Source organism: Myotis brandtii, unplaced genomic scaffold (assembly GCF_000412655.1).
Source record: "Myotis brandtii unplaced genomic scaffold, ASM41265v1 scaffold103, whole genome shotgun sequence".
NCBI classification, from domain to species: Eukaryota; Metazoa; Chordata; class Mammalia; order Chiroptera; family Vespertilionidae; genus Myotis; species Myotis brandtii.
Window position 1 is genome coordinate 3105703 of NW_005353460.1, and position 26029 is coordinate 3131731.

Genomic DNA, 26029 nt, shown 5'->3' on the forward strand with positions numbered 1-26029 from the left:
TGTGCCCACAACCAAGGTACATGCCCTTGACCAGAATCAAACCTGGGACCCTTGAGTCCGCAGGCCGACGCTCTATCCACTGAGCCAAACTGGTTAGGGCAATTAATTCCCTTTTAATGTGCACGAATTTCATATACCGGGCTACTAGTGTATATACAATGTCTGTAGATTCTATTACATTCTCAGAGAGAGAGAGAGAGAGAGAGAGAGAGAGAGAGAGAGATTGGATAGAATGTTCATAAAAATAGAAAGAGTAGTTACTCATCGTATATGTGCCTTCTATTAATTTTTGCTTTACTCTATTCATTCTATACTAGAGGCCTGATGCACAAAATTTTTGCAAGAGTAGGCCTTTAGTCCCCCGGCTGCCGACACCAGTTTCTCTCAGGCCGCCGGCAGGCACCAGGTACCCAGTCTTTCCTTACAGCCTTGGCTTCCTCTGGAAGGTTATCCAGAAGGATGTCCAGAAGAACATTTCGTCTAATTAACCTATTGTGCTTTTATTATTATAGATTATTATAGACTAGAGGCCTGGTGCATAAAAATTCATGCACTGGAGGGAGGGTCCCTCAGCCTGGCCTGCCCCCTCTCACAGTCCAGGAGCCCTCAGGGGTGGGAGGCAACCTGGAAATCAGGGGAAGGCGACACCCCCATCATACCTCTGCTGCTGCCACTGCCAACAGCACAAGCCTTGGCCAGCCCTGGTTACCTGAGTCTTGGGCTGGCCCTGGGAGGCTGGGCAGATGCCATCCAAGGCTTGCCTACACTTCAGCCAGCCCTGCTTGCATGAGCCTCAGTCAGTGGGGGGTACAGGAGGAGCCAAAGCCCCTGGAGCGGCAGAGGGGACTGGGCACCACCATCTTGTGAGGGTGTGATGGTCAATTAGCATACTCCCTCTTTACTATATAGGATTATTGTTATCACTTAAGTGGTAACATATTATTTAACAGCTATTTTAAAGTAATTATATCATAAGATAGGTCATAACATTAGAAATACTATGTGCATTATAATTTAACAAAATAAATACAGTGAATGAACAATATGATTCTCAGATCAGTGAACGTAAAAAAAATTTAAGAAAAAAGGTAATAAAATATTCATGGTGATATCATATATGCATGAAAACAGATTATATATTTTTTCTTTTTTAGTTTTTTCTCATTTAAAATTTTTCAATTTTTTATTTATGAAATTGAATGTGTACTTAAATTATGAGGAAAATACTAATCACGCATTTAAAAATAGAGTATAAATTAGAAAGTCATTTGAGACTAAAAGCATACATACCTTATTTGTACCACAAACAGTTCCATCTTTTACCCACATCTTATTGCTCTCAGCATGATCATATTTATATTCCAATGCGACACAGATATTTCCATTTACATTAGTATAAATAATGATGGCGCTGCTACTTTCAAGTATATTTTCACCGTCATGTTTACATATTAATTTTCCACACATCACATCACTATAATTTACAAATAAATGAAAATCATTAGTTTTAAATACAAATAAATATTAGAATATCATTTCTAAAGCAAAAAGATATAAATAAAACACTGAAGTTCTGAAAAAATTATATGCAATGAATTATGAAACACAAAAAAAATGAGGGTCTTACCTGCATTGATAATAATGGAACATTTTAGTAATGATGAGCTACTTCCTAGATAACCTGATATTTTTGTAATGATTCTTTTACTTTTTTGATTCTTAGATATAATCAATTTCCAGTTTATTCTATACTAAAAAATTAACAAAGTTTATCCTTTTCAGTTTTTAAACATAATACCTACTTCTCACCATTATGGGTAAAGACTTTGAAATATTTTACTTAATACATATTTTACTAAAATACATCATAATGATAGCACTATGAAGCACAAAAATTATGAAAGTAACCAGAAAATGAGAAAAAGCATTAATAATCTCCAAAATTAATAGGGGACTCATATAACTTAACAAAAGGAAAATACACAATCCAAAAAAAAAATAGGAAAAGGAACTAAATAGACACTTTTCGAAAGAGGACATACAGAAGGCCAAGAGACATATAAAAACATTCTCAGAGTCACTAATGATCCCAGAGATGCAAATTAAAATGACAATGAGGTACCATCTCACACCTGTCAGAATGGCTATCATCAACAAATCAACAAATGACAAGTGTTGGCAAGAATGTGGAAAAAGGGGAACCCTCATGCATTGCTGATGGGAATGCAGACTGGTGCAGCCACTGTGGAAAACAGTATGGCATTTCCTCAAAAAATTAAAAATAGTAATCCCATTTGACCCAGTAATCCCACTTCTAGAAATATAACCCAAGAAATCAGAAACACCAATCACAAATAATATATGTACCCCTATGTTCATAGCAGCACAATTCATAATAACTAAGATTTGGAAACAGCCTAAGGGCCCATCAGCAGATGAGTAGTTTAGAAAATTGTGGTACATCTGCACAATGGAATTCTACACTGCTATATAAAAGAAAGAACTCTTACCATTTGCAACAGCATGGATGGACACGAAGAGAATTATACTAAGTGAAATAAGTCAGTCAGAGAAAGATATCACATGATCTCATCATTTGTGGAATATAATGAACAACATAAACTGATGAACAAAAATGGATCCAGAGACGGAGAAGCACCAAACAGACTGTCAAACCTCAGAGGGAAGGCAGGGGAGGGGAGGGGAGTCGGGGCTTAAGAGATCAACCAAAGGACTTGTATGCATGCTTATAAGCATAACCAATGGACACAGACAGTAAGGTGGTGAGGGTATGTGCTGGCAGGTGGGAGTGGCCAGGGAGAGGTCAATGGGGAAAAGGAGATATATGTAATATTTTAAACAATAAAAAATTTAAATTAAAAAAGGGCAATTCCACCTTCGGCCTTGGCTTTTGTTGTTGCTGGAGCACTGTCGCCCAAATCTGCTTTACTGCTGAGCTGTGGTGACTGCAGATGCCCTTTGAGCCCCAGCACTGCCTGCCCCAGGTGCAGCCAGCCAGGGAGGGACTGTGGGAGGTTGGCTCCAGGGCCTGTCTGGCTAGTCTCACCCAGTCCCGCCCCACCAGCCATCTTCTAAATAATTTCCTTTCAATGTGCACAAATCCGTGCATTGGGCCACTAGTTTTATATAATGAAAAACAAGAATAAACTGTTTACATTTAAACTCCTAAATATTTTTTATCTAAACTCCTAAATATTTTTTATCTAAACTCCTAAATATTTGCTAAGCTAAATTTAACATCTATTTACCTTTTAATTGAGTACTTTCAAAAGTAAGAGTTCAAGGGTCAAAGTGACATTAATAAACAAAGTAAACAAATTATATACTGTGGGGCTATCACTATGTCCATTATTTAAAGTATATGCAGTATTTTAACAAAATGGATATCCTCAAAATCATGTCTAATGGATTATTGTCCATATCTGTTTGTGGCACATGTTATACAATAACATTTCTATTTGGTCCATGAATTCTGTTTGAGGTCATAAGTCAACCACACATCCATTGCTACTTCAGAGGAGTCAACAAATTCTCCTGCACTAGAGAGACTAATCCCAGCCCAACTACATACCATATTCTCTAAATAACCTTCTACTCAGCATAAAATCTTAGCAATATTGAAAATATAGATATGTTATAGAACAATTTTAGGGGTGGGAGGATCAATTTTCTATTTCTGATTTTTTGCCTTTTTTGCAAAAGAGGAAAATTTAAGAGAGAAAACTAGCCTCTGGCATTCAGTGAAGGTCTGATATTACAGCAAGGCCTTGAAGTTGATACAAGCTAAGTTGCCCTCATTGCTAGACCATGGTATTTACCTGTTAAATACAGGCCAGTATAAGAATATCAACTTTAGGTAAAGCCATTCAGTGACTATGCAGATCAAGAAAAAAAAAAAGTCCACAGCATAAATCATCTCTGAACATAGGAAGACAAGAAATAAACATTGTCCAAGCAACAAAATTACCAAACATCCCTCTCATCCAGCCAATATGAGTTACTGTTGTTTTATTACCAACTAGAGGCCCAGTGCACGGATCTGTACACCAGTGGGGTACCTCGGCCTGGCCTGCAGGGATCGGGCCAAAACCAGCTCTCCAACATTTCCCAAGGGGTCCCAGATTGCGAGAGGGTGGTTCTCGGGTGACACACCCTGGAATCTGGCTCCATCCTCTCTGGTTTCAGGTGCATCACCCAAGAACCTCCGCTGCCAAGTCACCGCAGCTCAGCAGCTCCAGTGTTGAGCGTATGCCCCCTGGTGGTCATTGCACATCCTAGCTACCAGTCGGACGGTCAGATGGTTGCTTAGGCTTTTATACATATAGAGTACAGCTTTAGCTTCACTCTCTAGTTTTCCTTCTTCACATATGATTTATTAATATATCCGATCACAGAATTACTTTCACTTCCTGAAAACATCCAATTCAGAGCAATGATCCACTTCCTGAAACCCTACTGAAAATCACTTTAACACAAGCGCAGGTCCTATAATTAGTCTCTAAAACCCTGGAGCTAAGATGTTTCACAGTTTCCCATAGTGTAAAGTCTCACTGACTAGAAGCTGTAAGAAACCAAACTTGTTCAATTGCAGGTGGGTTCCTTGTGGTTTTTAGCTGGAAGGTATTCACACAGAACTTGACTTAAGAATCATTTATACAGTTAAGAAGTAGGTTGAAGTTGGTTGGAGTTAGAGTAGAATTCTAATCTAACACACACACACACACACACACACACACACTGAAAGCTTTGAAATGTAAACAGAGAGGGAAGAATTGAATGATAATTGAGCCATAAGAATGGAAATTCCATATGAGGCATTTTGGACTGTGGCTTTAAAAATAATCCATGAGAACATTTTAAATATCCTTAGCTTGAAAAATCAAAAGGCAGAATTAGAATATGAGCCTAATATCAATTTGGTGACTGAAAATTAAAAGGGACTGAGCACTAAGATGTGTATATGAACTTCACCCTAAACCCTTTCTGACCACTAAACTAAGCATGTACAATGAACACTCTAGGGAATTATTAAAGTGTATCTTAAAGATAAAGAACACTATTTTCAGCTGCTGCTCATAGAGAGATACTATTTATGAGTCCAACTATGTTCAATCCCTTCCATATCAAAATTCATTAGCCTTCTGAAATGCATAAAAATAACACAAAATTTCCATTGTATATTATTTATAGTATTCATTATAAAATAAAAAAGTGCTAGGCATATAAAAAATTAAAATGTGACATAGTCAGGATGCAAATAAATCACTGGATACCAATATCAAAATGACCTAGATATGGCAATTAGCAGAGAAGTACTTTGTAGCAACTACTATAAAAATTACCAGAGATTTAAAGGAAAATGTAGTCATATTAGTTAGAAGGTTTTCTTTGGTCAGTATGTGATTTAGCAATTATAAAACACACTTCGGTGTATTCTGGATTTGAGTATATGGAAAAGCAATTTGTAAATGTACTAAGATGTACTTTGTGGTGTGCATACCATATGTCAGTCCCATTTTAAGTGCTGCTTTTCCTAGACTACTGAAACTCCCCACTGGCATCAGACCAATGATGTTAGTGAAATTAATATTTATATTTTATATATGTGAAACATATGTCCAAGGTCATTCAAGTAGATAAATGGTATGGTTAGCATTTGAAACCATGGTGTCTAGCTGTACAGCACATGTTCTTGAGCACATGTTCTTAAACACAGTGCTTTACTACTTCCTGGGTAGTAAAAATGCACGCGTTGTTTTCGTTTCATTACTATAAGAATGGTCATCCTTTGTAAAATTAAAGTGACAGCATGAAAAATAAAAAATAATCAGTCACTCTAACTGATGGATAATTAATTAATCTATGTAAATTAAACAGTGTATCGGAAGATACAAAGGGTAATTTGGATATATGAGAAACAGAAGCACAGACATTCTGTATTTCAAATAAGTCTAATTTGATTAAATGAAGTCTTTGTGGCCAGGTGAAATTTTTATTACACATAACCTTATGTGGTGGTATTTTCAAATTTAAGGCAAAAATAAAGTTTCTTAAGTTTTGTAAAGCATACTCAGGATCACACTTCTTGTATCCTGAAGCATCTGCACCACAGCTGCCAGATCTATCAGTCATAGAATTAAGGTATTTAAAACACTCTGGAGGAGCTGCACCTAAAGCTGAAAAAGAAAAGTATGGTTAGTCACATTGAACTTATATTAATTTTAAAATAATTAACAAATGAATTTGGCATTTTAAAATAGTTTACAATATATATTGCACAAAATAATGTTATACTATAAATTGAAAATAAAAACTAGGTTTAAGATCACACAAAACCACTTCAATGAAATATTTAGAAGTTAAAATATTCTTCCTATCCAAATACCTTAGCTATAAACATTGCATTCAGTTTATTTTTAAATTGTTAGTAAGTTTAGAAACACATGTCTGTAAGAAATTTAAAGAATATCTTATTAGTCAATAATTTGTGTTTGCATAAATATCTTTTCAAGTCAAGCCAGTCAACTTACATCTTTGGTTTTTATCATAAGTACTTCAGACCAAAAAGTATTGGAGCCACCATTGATTCATCTTCACATTTGCTATCCAATCCATAGACAGAATGTATTTAATTCTCTTAAGATACAACCTACTTAAAGGGCAGTTTACTTAACATAACCCTCCATCATCAGTTCTATTCTAGGATTAAGTCAAAACTCTTTGATAGAAAGATTTAACCACTCCATTATGACACACCAAAAAAGAAGCCCCAGTAGACACATTAGGATATCTGTTGAAACTCCTAACAGCAGTAGTGAACAGAAAATAAGCAGTTGATTTTGTCCAGAGGTCATTTGCAAACCTGGCATGGGTGAGAAGTCAAAAGTGTCAGCTAAGCAAGAGAAGCAGGCAATTGCTGGTGGACACAAAATATGACAAAGTTGGAGATCTTTCATAACTATAGTGACAAAGCTAGAGTCTCAAGGGGCATTAACATATGGTTTAGTCTGCTTTCAAGGCTTGTTCCTGATTCTAAAAATGTAAAAAGCAGGGGATTAAAATATAAAGAGATGACTTCTATAAACCAGTGTAGATTCTTATGTACTTTCTGTGCTCTGGTAGCAGGGATAGGAGTTTTAGTAAATATACCACTCTTAGAAGAGAAAGACACATTTAGACTTAAAACAGGGCTTCTCAAAGGCAAAAAAAATTAAAGTTAAGAATATAAAATAAAAGAATCTTTTAAAAATAATTAAGAGAACCATGCTACATATATACTGAAACACACATCTAAAGGCTTACTATAATCCTTTAGAAACCTCAGAGGACGGGTGCACTCTGCCCAGCTCCAAAGTACCCAGTATTTTCCAGAGGGGAGCTTTTACACAGGTCTAGCGCCTCTTGGCTCTTCCTGGAGCTTTGGTCTGAGGTAAAGGCATTTGGTTTGGCATACATCTAGGGATTTACTGATGTTCTCTGAGGGGATGGAGGATAGTGGACATCATCTTTGCACTTTCCATCTGCTTTGTTTCAGCTCTCCAGTATCTCTCATAAAACAAACATTTTGCCCTCAGAATTACATAAGCCAATTCCTTAATTTTGATAGGTAGATGGATTGCAGTTATACATATAGAAAAAATAATTTAATTTTTTCAGATTTTGTTTCTCTTGTGGAATCCTGGGTAAAACAGTTTATAGGATAAAGGGAACTGTGACGTTTTAGTTTGGAAATATTCTTATATCTCCTCTATGGTAGCCCAACGCCAACAGCATTTCAGTTAATGAAATGGCCTGACCTATTTTGAACTTTTGTAAAAGTGCCATACTTAGAGTACATGGTTGATGTCTGCCAACTTTTCAATAATGAATAGAACAAATAAACAGAAGATCAGCAAGAAAATACAAAATTAGAGCAATACTATCAATAAACTAGACATAACAGATATCTATCCAACAACAGCAGAATGCCTATTCTTCTCCATGCATTTGGATATTCTTCAAGATAGACCATACATACAACTAAAAAGGCTTGAAATTGTACATATTATGTCCTCTGAATATAATGAAATTGAATTTAAAAATCAATAACAATAGTACATAAGAAAAATGCAATAATGTGGAAATTAAACACACCTAAATAAAAGAAATAAAAATGAAACCTTATGGGAAATTTGAAAATACTTTGAGTTAAATGGAAATAAAAGCATGGCATACAAAAATGTATAAGAACCATTGAAAACAGTGCTTAGAAATTTATAGCTGCAAATAACTAAATTAGGAAAGAAAAATAATTTAAAATCAATAATCTAGCATTCCATTTTAAGATACTGAAAAAAATCTAAACATAAAGCAAACAGAAGGAACGAAATAATAAATATTATAGCAGAAATAATAAAACAGAGAATAGACAAATGATAGAGAAAATCAATAAAACAATTTGTTTATTTGAAAAGATCGACCACATTGATAAATTTTAATTATTAACAGAAAATTTCTCACAAAAAATGTCTGAGTGCAAATATCTTCACTAGTGAATTCCATAAAAATTTCAAACAACTAATACAGTGCATCACAGATGCTTCCAAAAAATATGAATAGGAAATACTTCAATGAATTATTCAATGAGACTTGATAGTAAAACAACCCAAAGACATTTCAAGAAAGAAAAATTTGAGAATATTCCTCATGAATGTAAACATAAAAATCCTCAAGAAATCTATAGATTAATGACCACCATGAATATGAATTTTTAAAAAGACAACAAAATACTTATAAACTGAATTATAGAGCATATTAAGAGCACTCTAAATACCAAGTAGGATTTATTTCTGAAATGCAAGGATGGTTCAAAATACAAAAATAAATCAGTCAATTAGTCATATACCAAAATAGAAGAATGAAAGAGAAAAAACCCCACCACATAATCATGTTAATTGATGCAAAAAAAGCATTTGACAAAATTCAACACCCTTTAATTACAAAAAAACACTCAACTAACTGGAAGTAGAAGGAAAGTACTTAATATAATGAAGGCCATTTATTAAAAAAAAACCACCATACAGTTGAAATAATACTTAATGGTGAATGACTGAAAGCTTTTCCTCTATGATAAGGGATAAGACAAGGATTTAAGTTTTCATCCTTCTATTCATCACAGTAATAGAAGGCCTGATTGTTAGAGCAATGGGCAACTAAAAGAAACAATATACATCTAAATTGGAATAAAATAAGTAAAAGTATGTGTTCATAAATGTGATAATTATATATTATCAGAGCTGAGTAGTATTCCATTGTGTAAACAGACCACAGCCTTTTCATCCACTCATCTATGGAAGTGCACTTAGGCTATTTTCAGATCTTGGCTATTGTAAATACCAATACAATGAAAACAGGGGTTCATATAGTCTTTTGAATTAGTGCTTCGGGTTTCTTAAGGTATGTTTTCAGAAGTGAGATCACTGGGTCAAAAAGCAGTTCCTTTTTAAAAATTTTTTGAAGAAACTCCATACTTTTTTCCACAATGGCTTCATCAGTTTGCATTCTCATCAATAGTGCACAAGGGTTCCCTTTTCTCCACATCCTCTAAAGTTACACACAGACAAACACACACACACCTGTTAGAATTAATAACTTCAGCTCAGTTTTAAGATACAAAATTAACACATAAATATCAGTTGCACTTCACTTCTATATATTAGCAATGAAAAATCCTAAAAGGAAATTAAATAATTCCAATTTTCATAATATCAAAAGGAAAAAATTAAGATTAAAACTGTATGGGAGAATATATTTGGCAATAATACATCTGACAAAGGGGTAATATCCAAAGTATATAAGGAACTCATACAACTTAACAAAAGGAAGATAAACAATTCAATTAAAAAACGGGCAAAGGACCTAAATAGACACTTCTCCAAAGAGGACATATAGATGGCCAAGAGAAATATGAAAAAAATGTTTAAGATCACTAATCATCAGAAAGATGCAAATTAAAGTCACCTCATGCCTGTCAGAATGGCTATCTTTAATAAATCATTAAACAAAAAGTGTTGGGGAGGATGTGGAGAAAAGGGAACCCTTGTGCCTACTGATGAGAATGCAAACTGATGAAGCCATTGTGGAAAAAAGTATGGAGTTTCTTCAAAAAATTTTTAAAAAGGAACTGCTTTTTGACCCAGTGATCTCACTTCTGAAAACATACCTTAAGAAACCCGAAGCACTAATTCAAAAGACTATATGAACCCCTGTTTTCATTGTATTGGTATTTACAATAGCCAAGATCTGAAAATAGCCTAAGTGCACTTCCGTAGATGAGTGGATGAAAAGGCTGTAGTCTGTTTACACAATGGAATATTACTCAGCTGTAAAAGAATTCAAAATAAGAATACTTACCTTTTGCAACAGCATGAATGGACCTGGAGATTATTATGCTAAGTGAAAAAAGCCAGTCAGAAAATGACAAATACCATATGATCTATTTATATGTGGAATCTAAGGAGCACAATAAATTAACAAACAAAATACAAACAGACTCATGGATACCAAGAACAGACTGACAACTGTCAGAGGGAAGGGGGGTTAGGGGACTGGATGAAAGAAGGTGAAGGGATTAAGCAAAAAAATAACAAACACATATAGTATAGGGAAGGCCTAGGAGCGGAGGGTGCAGGGTGGATGGAGTCAATGTGGAAAAAAGGGAAACAATTGCAATACTTTCAAAAATAAAGATAAATAAATATTACTATCTGGTGATGACCAGAGGGAAAGGGGTAGGTAGAAGTGGACAGAGGGAGGATAGAGATGGAAAGAGAATTTGCTGTGGACAGTGGGTGCATAATGCAGTGTGTTGAGTTGTACTCTTGAAACCTGTATAGTTTTTTTTTAAACCTGTGTAGTTTTGTGAATCAATGTCACCTTAATAAATTCAATTAAAAGTCTACTTAAAATATTTTTTTAAAAATTGTGACAATAAATGTAGTTATAATGATTTGACTTTGGTTGGTGAGCACACAATGCAATATACAAATCACATATCATGAAAATGTACACTTAAATCCTTATTAACCTGTTGTACCCTAATAAATTTCATTAAAAATAAAATAAAAATTTAAAAATGTGTTATAAATATTAAATTGTATATATGTCAAACAACATACAAACACATTCCTTCCCCTCATTCTCCTCTAGTCTTAGGCAACCATTAATCTACTTTCTGTCTTTATACATTTGCCTATATGCATATTAATAGAAATGAAATCATTTTTGTGGTCCTTTGTGACTAGCTTCTTTAGCTTGCCATATGTTTTCAAAATGTATTTACATTTAACAAATATCAGCACTTTGTTAAATTAATATTTTATTGCATAGTAATATTTTGTACTTGCTTTACTCATTCATCAGCTGACGGACATTTGGGTTATTTCTACATTTTGATTAGTATGAATAATGGTGCAATGAATATTTGTATACAAGGTTTTGTGGGAACATGTATGTTCAATTCTCTTAGGTATATACCAGAAATGAAATAGCTCTGCTTAACATTTTAAGGAAATGCCAAACTGTTTTCCAATGCTGCTACACCATTTTTCTATTCCCACCAGCAATGCATAAAAGTTCTGATTTTGCCACATTCTTACTAACACTTTCCATTGCCTGTCATTTTAAATTACAACCATCCTCAGAGGACCTGAACAGACACCTCTCCCAAGAAAATATACAAACGGCCATCAGATATGTGAAAAGATGTTCAACTTCACTAGCTAATAGGAAAATGCAAATCAAAACTACAATGAGCTATCACCTCACATCTGTTAGAATGGTTATTATCAACAAGACGGATAATGTGTTGGAGGGATTGTGGGGGAAAAAAGGAACCCTCATTCACTGCTGGCGTGGATGTAAACTGGTACAACTATTATAGAAAACAGTATGGTGGTTTCTGAAAACACTAAAAATAGAGTTACCATATGACCCAACAATCCCTCTTCTGGGTACCCACCAAAAAAATAAAAACATTCGTTCCCTAAGCTATATGCACCCCTATGTTCATTATGGCATTATTCACAGTCGCCAAGACATGGAGACATTCGAGGTGTCCTTTGATAGAGGGTTGGATAAAGAAAATGTGGTACATATGTACTATTATTACTCAGCCATAAGAAGAGACAAAATACTACTGTCATTTGTGACAACATGGATGGACCTTGAGAATGTTATGCTAAGTGCAATAAGCCCGTCAGAAAAAGCTAAGAACCATATGATTTTACTCATACGAGTGATATAAAACTGAATCTCATGGACATAAACAGCAGTGTGGTGGTTGCCAGAGGGAAGGGGATGAGGGTGAAAGGGGTCCTAATATATATTGACAGGAGGAGATTTGACTTTGGGTGCTGGTCACACAGATCAATATATAAATTTTGTAACATAGAAATCCAGAGCTGCAACCTTATAATCATATTAACTAATTTCATCCCAATAAATTTAATAAGAAATTACATTAAAAAAATCACGATTACATATCAACACCTATTTCATTTCAGTTTCCAGAAAAATGTATATACAGGAAATAAAATTATAACAAATACCTTCACCAAATGCTTCTGCACATTGTGATTCCATACTCTTACAGTGTCCCTGTACGCAGAGCCATTTTTCCTCTTCACATGGATGACCATCCTGAACATAAAAGTCCTCTTGACATTCCCCAGATGATCCATTGCAATATTCAGTGAGATCACATTCATGTATGGAACTCCTGCATGGAGTTCCTTTTGGCGAAAACTGACGGTGTGAGGTAAATTATATTGAATAGAGCAGAATGTAAACATATAGATATTATAAAGAATGATAACTTTACTTATATAGGTAATACCAAAATTTTAAGAAAACTCTTACTTGACACTTGGTACAGCATGCTCCCGTTAAACAAGCTAAACCGGCTTTTAGTGCACATGTGGTAGAGTCACAGCAATTGTCTGGGATTTGATTACACTCCTGAAAGGCAAAACAAATACTCTTAAATATCTTCCAACTTTCATTTACATTGGATATATATTTTAATGATATAAACATTATGTAATACTAATATATATTATATATATTATATATATGTCTATATCTATCTAGCTATAGACAGATGCTTCACATACATGTTGGCAAACAAAAAATAAATATTTAATCATGCTTTTTAATAGAAATTGATTAGTTATCTACAATGTGCTAGACTGTGTGTTTTTTCTATCCCTAGAGTAGGTTTGACTATATTGGTAGTAGGGTTTTCTGAAATGCTGGAGGCTACCAAAGCCAGCCTCCAGGAGCTCTCTGGCTCTTCTAGACAGAAATAGTTAAATGCAAGACATGAAATGAAAGTTACAACTTAACAATTTCATTATGATTAGTTCTTACTTATCTTTTATGAATCTGCTGTATGTTAATAAGTCAGTAACTTTTATGAGATATTCAAAATTTATTTTACTTTGAATTCTCTAAATATGAAGAATTAGAAAATGATATTTCTTAACATGACAAATTATCAACTTTATATCACTCATCCATATTTCATGATGCCTTCTGTTTTATGCTATAATTCATCTATGCCCAGTGATTCTGTTTTTTTTAACCCTTCAAACTTATTGTGACATTTATTATTTTTGTTGTTGTTGAAATTATTGTAGATGTCCCCCATTTACCTCTCCTTCTATGCCCTCCACTCAAATCCTCCCTCCCTTCCTCCTGGCCCTAACCATGTTGTTGTCTGTGTCCATGGACTATACTTACATGTTCTTTAGGGAGTTTATTACCATGATTCTGTGTTTTTATTTATTTACTAGTGGCCTGGTGCATGAAATTCATGCACATTAAAAGGGAATTAATTAGAGGAAATTTTAATATTGCTATTTGCCCTTTCTCTATAATAGAAGTGTCAGAGATGAAAGGAAATTAGTAAAATGTATATGAAAATAATATCTAAATTTATTAGTAAATAAATGACAAAATGATATAACAACAACAAAGACATGATATAAAAACAACAAAAACATGATATAAAAACAACAGTGATGCAAACAATGACTGATAGTGATTAAACTTATTCTAATATCTCCCTGTACACCACATTAAGAGTGAAAACACTTTGAGAGTGCTTGACTAATTTCCCTTGTGATGAAGTATTCACAACTTTAACTTTAACGTACACACTCTTCGAACTCGAGAGAAAGCAACATATAACTGACCATGTCCGAAAACAGGTTCAGGTAGAAATATTCTTACTTTTTCTACAGTTTGTCCTTGTGATTTATTAATAGTCATTGCAAATGCTGGCATCATGGAAAACTGTTGTCAAATTACTGTTTCAGCTTCGATAATGTTAGGTCGTAATCTTTTGATAATAAATCTAGTACCATTAAAAGACCCCATTTACTATTAAGATATATCAATAGCATGATGATTGCACCCACTTTCAATTTTAATTTATGACATGGCATTCCCAAAGGAGTACTACTTAAGAAATTCAATGGGAAAAATTTCCTTTTCAGCATCATCTATTGAGTCAATGGAATCATCACTCAAATATGTGTGAAAATCTCCCTCGAGTATATCCAAAATTTCTTCATTTAATTTTTGAACATGCTCATATTTTGGGCAAAGGATTGCACGTTTAGATATATTTGTAATATTATCTACAGGTATAGTATTTCCAAAGGTAGCTTCAATAATAGGTCCATTACAAATCATTTTTTCAGGGGATTTCAATAATATCCATTCCTAAATGAAAACTGCTATCAAGTTTGCCATCTCCAAGTTTTACTAACCATCCACTATAAGCAGAATCCTCTGATCTCATATTTGTAGTAAGAGACAACTTTCTTAAACATCCCCAAACATTACAGTACTTTAAACCCATTTGTACTATGGCCGATTGCATAGCATGCGGTACAATACTAAGACATTGTCAAAAATCACCTCCTAGAAGGAGAACTTTCCCACCAAATGCAACATTCAAATTTGTAATTTCTCTTAGTAATCTGTCTATGGTGTTTATAGCATGACTGGATGCCATGGTGCAGTCATCAATAATGAGAAGTTTGGCCTTTTTATTGGTTTTAGCAACTTCACTCTTTATATTGAGTCTAGAAATTGAAGTTTCATTTAATGGAAATGGTAATTTATATTGGGAATGAAAGGTTCTTCCACCGAGAAGTAAATTTGCAGCAATTCCTGTAGATGCTGTGGGTAAAACAGTACCACCATGACCTCTAATATAATGTATTAAAACTTTATATAGATATGTTTTTCGACTACCATCTGGACCATCCAAGAGAAAGCATTTAGGGTGTAAAGTTGTTTGATCTTTGGCTGAAGTTATAGTTTGAAAGGCTACCAACTGTTCATCATTCAGAGAATTTATCAAAACCTCTGCCTATTGTCGCTTGTATGATTCATCACATGTATTTGTATTCATTAATAAAGGATAGTATGGAAGTCTGAGATGTGAACATTTCATTCTATGCAATGTGAATGCCTCTTGAATTTTGTTAAGGGCATGCATTTCACAGTTCACACAGGCACCTTCTCTTTGGTGTAATTTCCAACAGAAATCTTCAATAAAATGAGATTTATTCTCATCCCATAATTTGTTTTCAGCAGAACAGCCAAACACACATATGTATGCAAAAGTTGCCATAGTTGTTTGGGCATAAGGTTCTTCCACCGAGAAGTAAATTTGCAGCAATTCCTGTAGATGCTGTGGGTAAAACAGTACCACCATGACCTCTAATATAATGTATTAAAACTTTATATAGATATGTTTTTCGACTACCATCTGGACCATCCAAGAGAAAGCATTTAGGGTGTAAAGTTTGATCTTCGATGGCTGAAGTTATAGTTTGAAAGGCTACCAACTGTTCATCATTCAGAGAATTTATCAAAACCTCTGCCTATTGTCGCTTGTATGATTCATCACATGTATTTGTATTCATTAATAAAGGATAGTATGGAAGTCTGAGATGTGAACATTTCATTCTATGCAATGTGAATGCCTCTTGAATTTGGTTAAGGGCATGCATTTCATAGTTCACACAGGCACCTTCTCTTTGGTGTAATTTCCAACAGAAATCTTCAATAAAATGAGATTTATTCTCATCCCATAATTTGTTTTCAGCAGAACATCCAAACACACATATGTATGCAAAAGTTGCCATAGTTGTTTGGGCATATTAAGGATGATTGCATTGTCAATCATATCTTTCCAGATAGTGTCATCAATTAATAGTCCTCAATGTTTTAGCAGCTTCATGAAATGTATCATAAATACACCTCCTAAAGTTCTCAGATCATCAAAACTTATTGCACCTTTTACATGCAGAAGCAAAAGTCTAAGGTAATATCATTCTGGTTTTCTAAAGCTCACAGTGAACAGTCTACCTAATACTGTATTCCCACCCTTTTGGTGTTTTGTCCATAAAGAATTAGTAAACACATAATGCTGTGGAATCTCCCAATAATAATAATTATGTGTGTCAGAATCTTCTCTATTCAATAAGAACAAAGCCATCGAAGTTGAGTTATGCCTTTTAGCCCTATCTAAAACTTCAACAAAATCATCAATATGAAAATACAAATTTTGTTTATTTGGCAAATGAATAGCTAATCTTGTGATTGTATGAGATTGGTCATGCATTCGCATTGCAAAAAGTCTCCAAACAGCCTCAGGAGCGCTCATATACCTGGAGTCAATGAAGTCCTGTACTTCGTCATGATTGATAAAATTTTTCTCAGAAATTTGAATATTTGCACAATCGTGCTTTTTATAGATGTATTTAAATAAATATTTGACACTTTTAATCAATTCACAGACTTTGTTTATATGATAGTTATATTTAAGGCACAAATATGGGTTTTAAGGGACATTCCAAGTGTTATTGACAACTTAATTTCCAATAGACGTGGTGCTACCAGACCTTCGTTTGTATTTGGGATATCCATCAATATTTCCAATGGTTGCATTTTGAAATTCTTTTGGATATCCCTTTGAGCATTTTCCATTTTTCCTACATTGACTCTTTGGATTTTGTATTCCACATGGTCCATGTACCATATTTGACATATTTGATTTTACAATTTGAAAAAGTTGAGGACGCTGGTCTTCATCCAGAATTTCTGCCTTAACTATACTGTCAATGTCATCATCTATTTGTAATTTGGATTCACTATCTAATATCAATATGTGAGTGCGAGGCAGTCCGTGTTTCTGAAATTCAATGACATGAATTTTAGCTATTACTTTGCCAAATAAATGGAATTTACATATGTCATTTAAAAGAGCATTCAGCTTAATATTAAAAACTCTGGTTACCAAGTCAGATCTGTTTTCAACTTTTTGCCAGTGTTGTAAATTGTTTGTAATATCTGCCCATTTGGGGTTGCATGCCATGGTTATGAATAAATTGGGCTTGCCATACTTTATTACAATTGCCATAGCATCCTGTTATTGCTGCTGCATATTTCTGGGACTATCCTCAAAAGATGATGGAAATATTATCATTTTAACAATCAGCACATTGTCATTTTCAGATCTAGATGTGAGATAATCCATCAAACCACTATATTTTTCAACTCTCAACTTAGATTGGTTTGTTTTAGTGAAATTTATCCGATTGGCCTCCATTTTTTAATATGAATCCACAATAAACTGTTGAGTTAATTTTCCTGCATTTAAAATAGGATTGAGAAGGAGAAACCAAGATGATGGCATAGGTAAACACCGGAGATTGCTGCCTCGCACAACCACTTCAAAAATACAACTAAAAGACGGAACGGACATCATCCAGAACCACAGGAAGGCTGGCTGAGTGGAAATTCTACAACTAGAAGGAAAGAGAAAAGCATACCGACACTCAGAGGAGGTGCGGTGCAGAAGTAAAATACAAAGGTGCGGAGGTGCATGCGGAGAGGTCTGGCGGCTGAGGACACAATTGTCTTTTTCAATTGGGAGGGAGTCTCAGGCTCTGAGCTCCAGTTCTGAGCTAGTCTCTGGGGACCCAGACTCATATGGGAGAAACGGGACTGTCTGGCACCGGTCGGAACTCGAGGGCAGCTTTCTCTCAGAGGCGCTCGCAGTGATTACCAGGGCCTCTGAGGTCAGGACTGAGAGCAGCAATACTGCTTGCTCCGCCCGCCCTGTTGATCCCCTGGGACCCCGCCCCGCCCAAGCCAAGCAGAAAGACTGGAATGACTGGTCACTATGACACACAGTGACCACCAGGGGGTAGACGTTCAATGCAGGAGCTGTCCTCTGGTGGTCAGTGCGCTCCCACAGGGGGAGCTCTGCTCAGCCACAAGCCAGGCAGATGGCTGCCAGTACAGTGGTGGTGGTGGGAGCCTCTCCTGCCTCCTCAGCAGTGCTAAGGATGTCTGACTGCAGCTTAGGCCTGCTCCCCGCTGGCAAGTGGACATGCCTTGAGGGCTCCCGGGCTGCCAGAGGGATGTCTGACTGCCAGCTTAGGCCCAAGCCAGCAGGTGGACATCCCCTGAGGTGTCCCAGACTGCAAGAGGGCACAGGCCAGGCTGAGGGACCACCTCCCCTGCCCTGAGTGAACAAATTTTTGTGCACCGGGCCTCTAGTATTTAATAAAGCCAAAAGATACTGCTGTTAATATTTATTTAAAAATGTCAAGGTGTTTCCATTTAGATCCAAACAAAGAAAAACAGGTGGGTGCTCTGGAATAATTTCTTAAAAACATATCACCCAACTAGTCCCTAAAAACACACTTTTTCATACTGAGGTGAGTACACATGAATGACCTTAGCTATTACAGTAGGGAGCATTGAATTCCATTCATATTTTCTTGATTCTCTCATGCCCATACTACTCAACTGTGAGTCTCACAATTTCTCTCTCCCTCGTTGCACTCCCTTTTTGTATTTTCTTACCACCTCCTTCTATACAGCAGCTTTTTGTAAGATTTCTGTGAGTATGAAAACCAGCTTTTATGGATTATGTATGGTCCAAATCTTTTTGAGTTGAATATTGACCTGGATTAAAATACTTAAAGGCAGAAATGTGTCTCCTATGTTTTCTTTCTCAAACCTTTATATCTTCCTGAATGGTGGAGGATTTTAGATTCAGAATAAATACAAGAAAAAAACACAAGAAGGGCAGTTTAACGCAGCTATAGGATTAATGATGTTGAAAATCACTTGTACAGATACTATACACACCACTAAATCTGTACCTCAATATATAAGTGCCTTCATTAGTTTATTAAAATCCCTATATGCCTTCTTAACATTTTTGCAGAAAGGTAATTGTGATAAATTATTAAAAGTAACAGTGTAACATTATAAAATTAAATATTTTTATGCAATTCTGATATGTATGCCATCAAATGAGTACCTACATCTGCAGTCCCACAGTCACATGTTTCTCCTTCTTCCACTTTTTTATCACCACAAACTGCAGCTTTATATGACGGATCTAAACGTGGATGATTTCGAAGACATTGGGATTTTGGCTTTGAAATAAAATGTGCAAAATCTTCCATGCTGCAGTTACTAAAGATCTTCACACCACTGGAATGACTAAAAATACATTAAACTTCAAATTTTTATACACGCATCGTATCAATCAACTGCCTACCCTGGGAATAAAGCTATTTAACATTCCACCACAGAAAAAATACTCAATTTTGTTAGTGTCAACTGTGCAAAAACGTACAGTAAATATTTTTAGTCGGAATAAATAATCAATAAAATTTTGTTGGATCTTATATTAGTTATTTGTGACACTGTTTTCTCTTGCAGCTCCTACCTAACAGAGTGGTCCATCTCTATTTCATTTTTGCTTCCTTTTCTTTTCATGAATTCTAAATATTGTAATACCCTTTTATTGACAAAGGAGATTGGGCTTCTCCACTTCTTTATATTTACTCATAGACAATCTTTTCAGTTCTAGGTTTTAAATAACACCAGACCTAACAACTCAGATATTTTTTTCCTAACTCCAACTAATCACCTAAACTCCAGAGTCCCATACCCAATTCTTTATTCAGTATTTACATAGAGATACCTTTTCTAAGCACACATCTAGTGTACCACTCCCTTACTATTCTTTGTTCCCTTAGTGACATTGATTTTTCTTAAAAATATTTATAAAAAATGGGAATATTAATCATTTATTGATTGGTTATCTTGTCCTGCTCATTTTTTTAACTCTAGAGAAAAGGCATTTTCTTTTTTAAAAAAAATATATTTTTATTGATTTTAGAGAGAGGAAGGCCGAGGATAGAGAGGTAGAAACCTCTATGAGAGAGAAACATAATCAATAGGCTGCTTCCTGCATGCCCCATACTGGGGATCCAGTCCGCAACCTGGACTTGTGCCCTAACCAGAAATCAAACCATGACCTGGTTCATGGGCTGATGCTCAACTACTCAGTTATGCTGGCCGGGCGGGAGAATGCATTTTTGATTTTTTTGTTTACTAGCACAAAGCTAAGAGCTCAATAGTCACTAAAATAAATGAATGAATGAATGAATGAATGAATGAGTACATGGTTAAAACTGTTGTATAGTAGATTTTTGGTTGCTGTTTCACTATAATTTTAATTATTCTGAAAATATTAACAAGTAAAGAGATTATAATCATCGAGGTCTGTAATTTGATGACAGATATAGATAATATGAAGTTATTGGTTTTTAAAGCTATAGACTCAAACCCTAGTCATTCAGATTATTTCAGGATCATGTTATTTCCATAAGGATGTCAAATTAGAGAGTTTTGAACAAATTACCAGTTTTGATATTTTTTGTTATTGTCACATCCTGGTTGAACATACCCTTCAGTTATATTAACCATAATGAATGAAGTTATTACATTGCCAACAATTCAGATGAATTTTATCTGAGTACCAGAAACTAAAAGGAGAGAAAGAAATAGAAATTTAATATTACTGAGAACCGGGCAAGGCAAGGTGTGTTTGCTATGTGTGAACTGGTCCATAGGGTATATATTTTTTGATGATTTAATTTTTCATTAGAAAGAAAATATCAATAATAATTATATCGAATTGGAGAATTTTTCAGCTTGAATCTTTGAACAGATTTTCTGGATATTCTTATTCCCCATTCTCTCATATTTTCTTGATAACAGAACCTCTGATATTCAGTTCAGTACATAATTCCCTTGCATGAATGACTACATCTTTTAGCTTCTTGCAAAGTTAGGAATGGGCTGATTAAAGGTTAAGTAACTGGTTTAAAATGAAGTTATAATTCTAAATTCTAGGAAGTAATGATGACAACCATGCTTCTAAGTGACCCTTTATTCTATTGGTCACTATAAACTTGGTTAACTTAATGTTGTAATTAAAGCTTCCATCATGAGTGATGGCATTATCTTGGAAATGAAAGCCACTATGCAGAAATCAATGTGAAATGTCACACATTTAAGCATGTTTTTATTCCAATTAACATAGTGAGAGGACATGTTCTTAAAACAAGACAGCTTTTTTCTTTCTCTAGCAGCCAGTTTTAGGGCACCCCCATTTGACCGTTGGTGTGAAGTGACTGAGAAATATTGATGCAATAGATGGACATGCCATGGGGATTTATCTAGAATCCCTGTTTGTGTTATTGACTTGCACTATCTGGATTTTTTTTAGCTTGTTCCAAAATAGACTCTTTTGGTCATCAGGTAGATTAATATGCCCACTTGATATTATAATTCTGTGGATCTGAATATACACAAATTATGATGAAAATATTCAACTTCAGTAACATAGTAACTTAGTGTTTCCTACATGCATGCTAATCTCTACAAGGGGCCAGTGGCCAGGAGCTGAAACAGTACTCTGGGGGTCTGCACTACAAATATTTAATACTTGTCAGAGATTCCACATAAAACCTAGTCTACCAGGAATATCTTTAGTTTTTATTGTACCTTAATGGACATACATACCAAAGAACAAGACAATGCCCTGTCTGTACATCATCTCCTGCCAAAAGTATCCTTGTTGCCGTAAGATCACTTACTAATCCAGTTCAAAAATCATTTCATAATAGTTTACTATAGCCACTTCTGGGATAACTATTTTTATATGGGTTCCTCCCAAATCAGAGCCTGAGATAAAAAGTTCAATGCAAGTACCTCTAGGAAATGATTGTGGAAGCAGGAGTGAGGAAATAGAGAAAGTGAGATGTTACCAAGTTTGTTGCTGAAAGACATCTAAAAAGCAGAAAATGCCTCCAAAATTGTCCATCAGAAAAATAAGAGGCTGGCTCTAGTCACTGACTGAATAATGGAGTCCCTAATCCCTGACTGTTTGGTTCTAATTTTATAAAATCTCAGAGTATACTTTAAGAATAATGATGGTAATAGCAAATTCTCTATGTTTTAAGGCATAAAAATGGTACTGCAAAAGGCCTCCTTTGATAACAAAGAAAAAGCTGAATAACAGCATCTATGAAATCAATAGATGCCAAGACTTCAGTCTGAGCCAGGGCAGAATGAAGGAGATTTATGCAGACAAGACCATATTAATCAATCATTCTTGTACAGTGATCACAAGCCAGTATTTGGCTTATCTGCTCAGGCTTAAATGATAAAATCATGCAAGTAAACATAGTGATAAATGTAGGGGTTAGATCATATATGGCAAAGCAAGTGTGACATTAGATTGGGAAATTTTGAGATAGATATTTGGGACTTGGATTATGCATTTTGATTTGGAAGTATGGGTCACAGCTTATATTCAACCATTTTAAATTATTTCAACAGCTTAGACTTTAAATACACCAAACTTATATTCATATAAACTATAGGTGTAAGGCATATAAAAGTAAAGCATCTTACATTGCTTCTGGGTTCATTATGCAGACAGCTCCTGAACACTGGCATTTGTCAATGTCATCATAAGCTATTCCCATACTAAGGCTCAGTAATTGAGCTATAATGACTGCAAGTGATTCCAGACTTAGGGTTTTGGGGTGCTGAAAAAAACACACACAAGTGCACACTAATATTTTAGGAGATAATTCATTTACTGGGAGAATAATGTAATTATTAAAAATAGTGTCATGAGAAAATGGAATAGAGGCTTCTAATATGTAAACACAGAAGTGCCATCCATGTTGACTCAATTTGTTACAGGTACCATTATCAATATAAAAAGAATATAGTAGAAAAATATGAAGTTTTACCAAAAATTAAATATATAGTTCATTTGGTGGCACCAAAAGAAGATAAAAATTGCCCCAATAATTATATATAATAATAATTATAATTATATTTATACTAGCTAAAAAGATTTAAAGATATACAAATATACACAGTGTCAAATTATTAACAGATTGTGCCAATTTCTAATTTGATTATTTAGAGATAATATTTTACATCAATGTTTTTACATTATGTTTCATAAAAAATAATAAATTAACCCATTGAATTAATTTATATTATGGTAATAATGACTGATAATGAGAATGCTGACTTTCCTTCTGGGTTCATTATGCAGATAGCTCCTGAGCACTGGCATTTGTCAGTCATCATAAGCTATTCCCATACTAAGGCTATTTTCAAAACCCAAAATGCCTTTGTCATTTTCTTTTTGTAAATGTAAGATGCTTACATAGAACATTTTGACCATACTAGACCATAAGAAGTTTAAGAAAAATCCACACATCACACTAGGTCTTCAAATATATCTAATAACACTTTTGTGAATATACTTCAAGAGAGGTTTCCAGGAATACACTTTGGTATATTCTGTTTGCTTCTCTAAATCAACTTTCCATCATTTTCCACCTTGCTCTCTAGTCAAGATGGCACCAAAGGATAATATCAAAAGGTTCTGTTCCCCCTGCTTTACTTTGGTCTAATGGGGAGGACAGGGTAAGAAAATTTTATTAGCATCATTGTCCAGGTGCTTATGGCTGTCTGAATTATTGAGTGGAGGTCTCTACTTTCTGTGACCCCAGTAGAATGTCTCTGTCCTTTCCTTCTCGCTTGGGTAACAAATTAAATAACTTTATTACTATCCCTGAGACACTGCAAAGTCCCTACACCTTGCATACACATTGATAAATGGCCCCTTTATCAAATTACCACAGTTGAATGTACCATTCATTTTTAGATAGAGGAAGAATAAGAAGATAAAAGAGGAGGAGGAAGAAGACAAGAAAGAGAAAGGGTAGAAGCTGGGGAAGAGTGGAAGGTGAAGGGAAGAAGAGGGGGTGTATTTGATTCTATGGAAAAGAAAATGAAGGATTCTGCTAAATTTCAATAATGTAAAAACAGGATATTATAAATAATAATGTAATGAATAATAGGGTATATATTATTATTATAGTTATTTAAGATTTTTTTGTTTTGTGTTCAGGATATATAGAAAAGGTGTGGCAGCCATTCAATCAATGTAGCTTTATAATTGTTTCTCTTTCTCTATGACTCCTGTTCCTTGCTATCTTTTATAGCTCAGTAAGATGAAACAAAAACATCCAAAAAATTTCAACTTAGTCATTTGTATAAAAGTCATCCCCTACACTCCCATGTGCAATTTCTCCTTTATTCTCTATCTTCTTACTAGTTCATTTATTCTGGTCTTTCATCTTATCGTCAGACTAGAGGCCCAGTGCGTGAAATTCTTGCACAGGGGTAGTGGGTCCCTCAGCCAGGCTTGCACCCTCTCACAATCTGGGGCTTCGGGGGAATGTCTGACTGCTGGTTTAGGCCTGATCTCACAAGGAAACCAATCAGGGACTACTGGCTCCTAACTGCTTGCCTGCCTGCCTGCCTGATTGCCCCTAACCACTCTGCCTGCCTGCCTGATTGCCCCTAACTGCTCGCCTGCCTGTCTGATCGCCCCTAACCACTCACCTGCCTGCCTGATCACCCTTCACCGCCTCTGCCTGCCTGATCGCCCCTAACCACTTGCCTGCCTGCCTGCCTGCCTGCCTGATCATCCCTAGCTGCTCGCCTGCCTGTCTGATCATCCCTAACTACTCTGCGTGCCTGCCTGATCACCCCTAACTGCTCAACTGCCTGCCTGATGGTCCCTAACTGCTTCTGCCTCAGCCCCCAACACAGCAGGTTCACCAGGAAGGTCGTCTGGAAGGAAATCCGGAATGACATCCGGAAGATCATTTGACTGTCCGGTCTAATTAGCATATTACGCTTTTATTATTATAGAGTCAAATATATGGTTTGTGTTGGAGATAACATTCCTTTGTGGCAATTTGGCATAGGGTTTCTATTACTCAGATAGGGCTGTCATTACAAAATACCACAGACTGGGTTGGTTTAGATAACAGAAATTTATTTTCTCACATTTCTGGAGATTAGAAGTCCAGGTCAAGTTGCCAAAAGGGTTGCTTTCTGGTAAGGCCTCTCTCCCTAGGTTGTAGAAGGCTGTCTTTTCACAGTATCCTCACATGGCCTTCTTTAGTATATGTATAGAGATAGATATCTCTGCTGTCTTTTCCTTTTTTATAAGGACATTAGTCCCATTGGATTAGAGGCATACTCTCATAACCTCCTTTAACCTTAATTACCTCTGTAAGGCCCAGTCTCCAATATATAATCATATTGGGGATTGGGGTTTCAATAAATGAATTTTAGGAGTACACAATTTAGTCCAAAACAGACTAGTAGCAAAAACTTGAAAAGGTATAAACTGGAGTATAAGAATTTCCTATGGGATATTGTTATGATTACTTTTGTTTCTAACATAAAATAATTGAAAACTAAAATTATATTTAGCATTGGCATTTTAAAATATTTTGTATAAAAGCTATAAGTAAGCAGACAAGTTTCTTTTGTTGAATCTGCTTACTATAATAGATGTTAAATAATAGTAACAGCAGCTGGGATTTATTAAGGACTTCTTACGTGCCAATCACTAGTATTCCTATGTTGTACTACATGTGATTACTTTCTATAAATATGCTGGTCTGTTTGCTTTGTAAAAACTTCTAGTCTCTAATATTAGAAATCAGGATTCTAAATATGCCTT

The 26029-nt window shown here is 35.2% G+C and overlaps 1 protein-coding gene across 1 annotated transcript in view; it reads right to left on the reverse strand.

Annotated features, from left to right (window-relative positions):
- LOC102252819 (disintegrin and metalloproteinase domain-containing protein 2) overlaps positions 1-26029 on the reverse strand; it is a 79711-nt gene that overhangs the window by 23731 nt on the left and 29951 nt on the right. The window contains exons 11-17 of the mRNA XM_005856515.2: positions 22873-23009; positions 19422-19602; positions 17141-17272; positions 12919-13017; positions 12609-12804; positions 6092-6197; positions 1291-1474 (exon numbers count right to left, since the gene is read on the reverse strand). Coding sequence (XP_005856577.1) covers positions 1291-1474; positions 6092-6197; positions 12609-12804; positions 12919-13017; positions 17141-17272; positions 19422-19602; positions 22873-23009 — 1035 coding nt within the window. The remainder of the gene's footprint in view (positions 1-1290; positions 1475-6091; positions 6198-12608; positions 12805-12918; positions 13018-17140; positions 17273-19421; positions 19603-22872; positions 23010-26029) is intronic.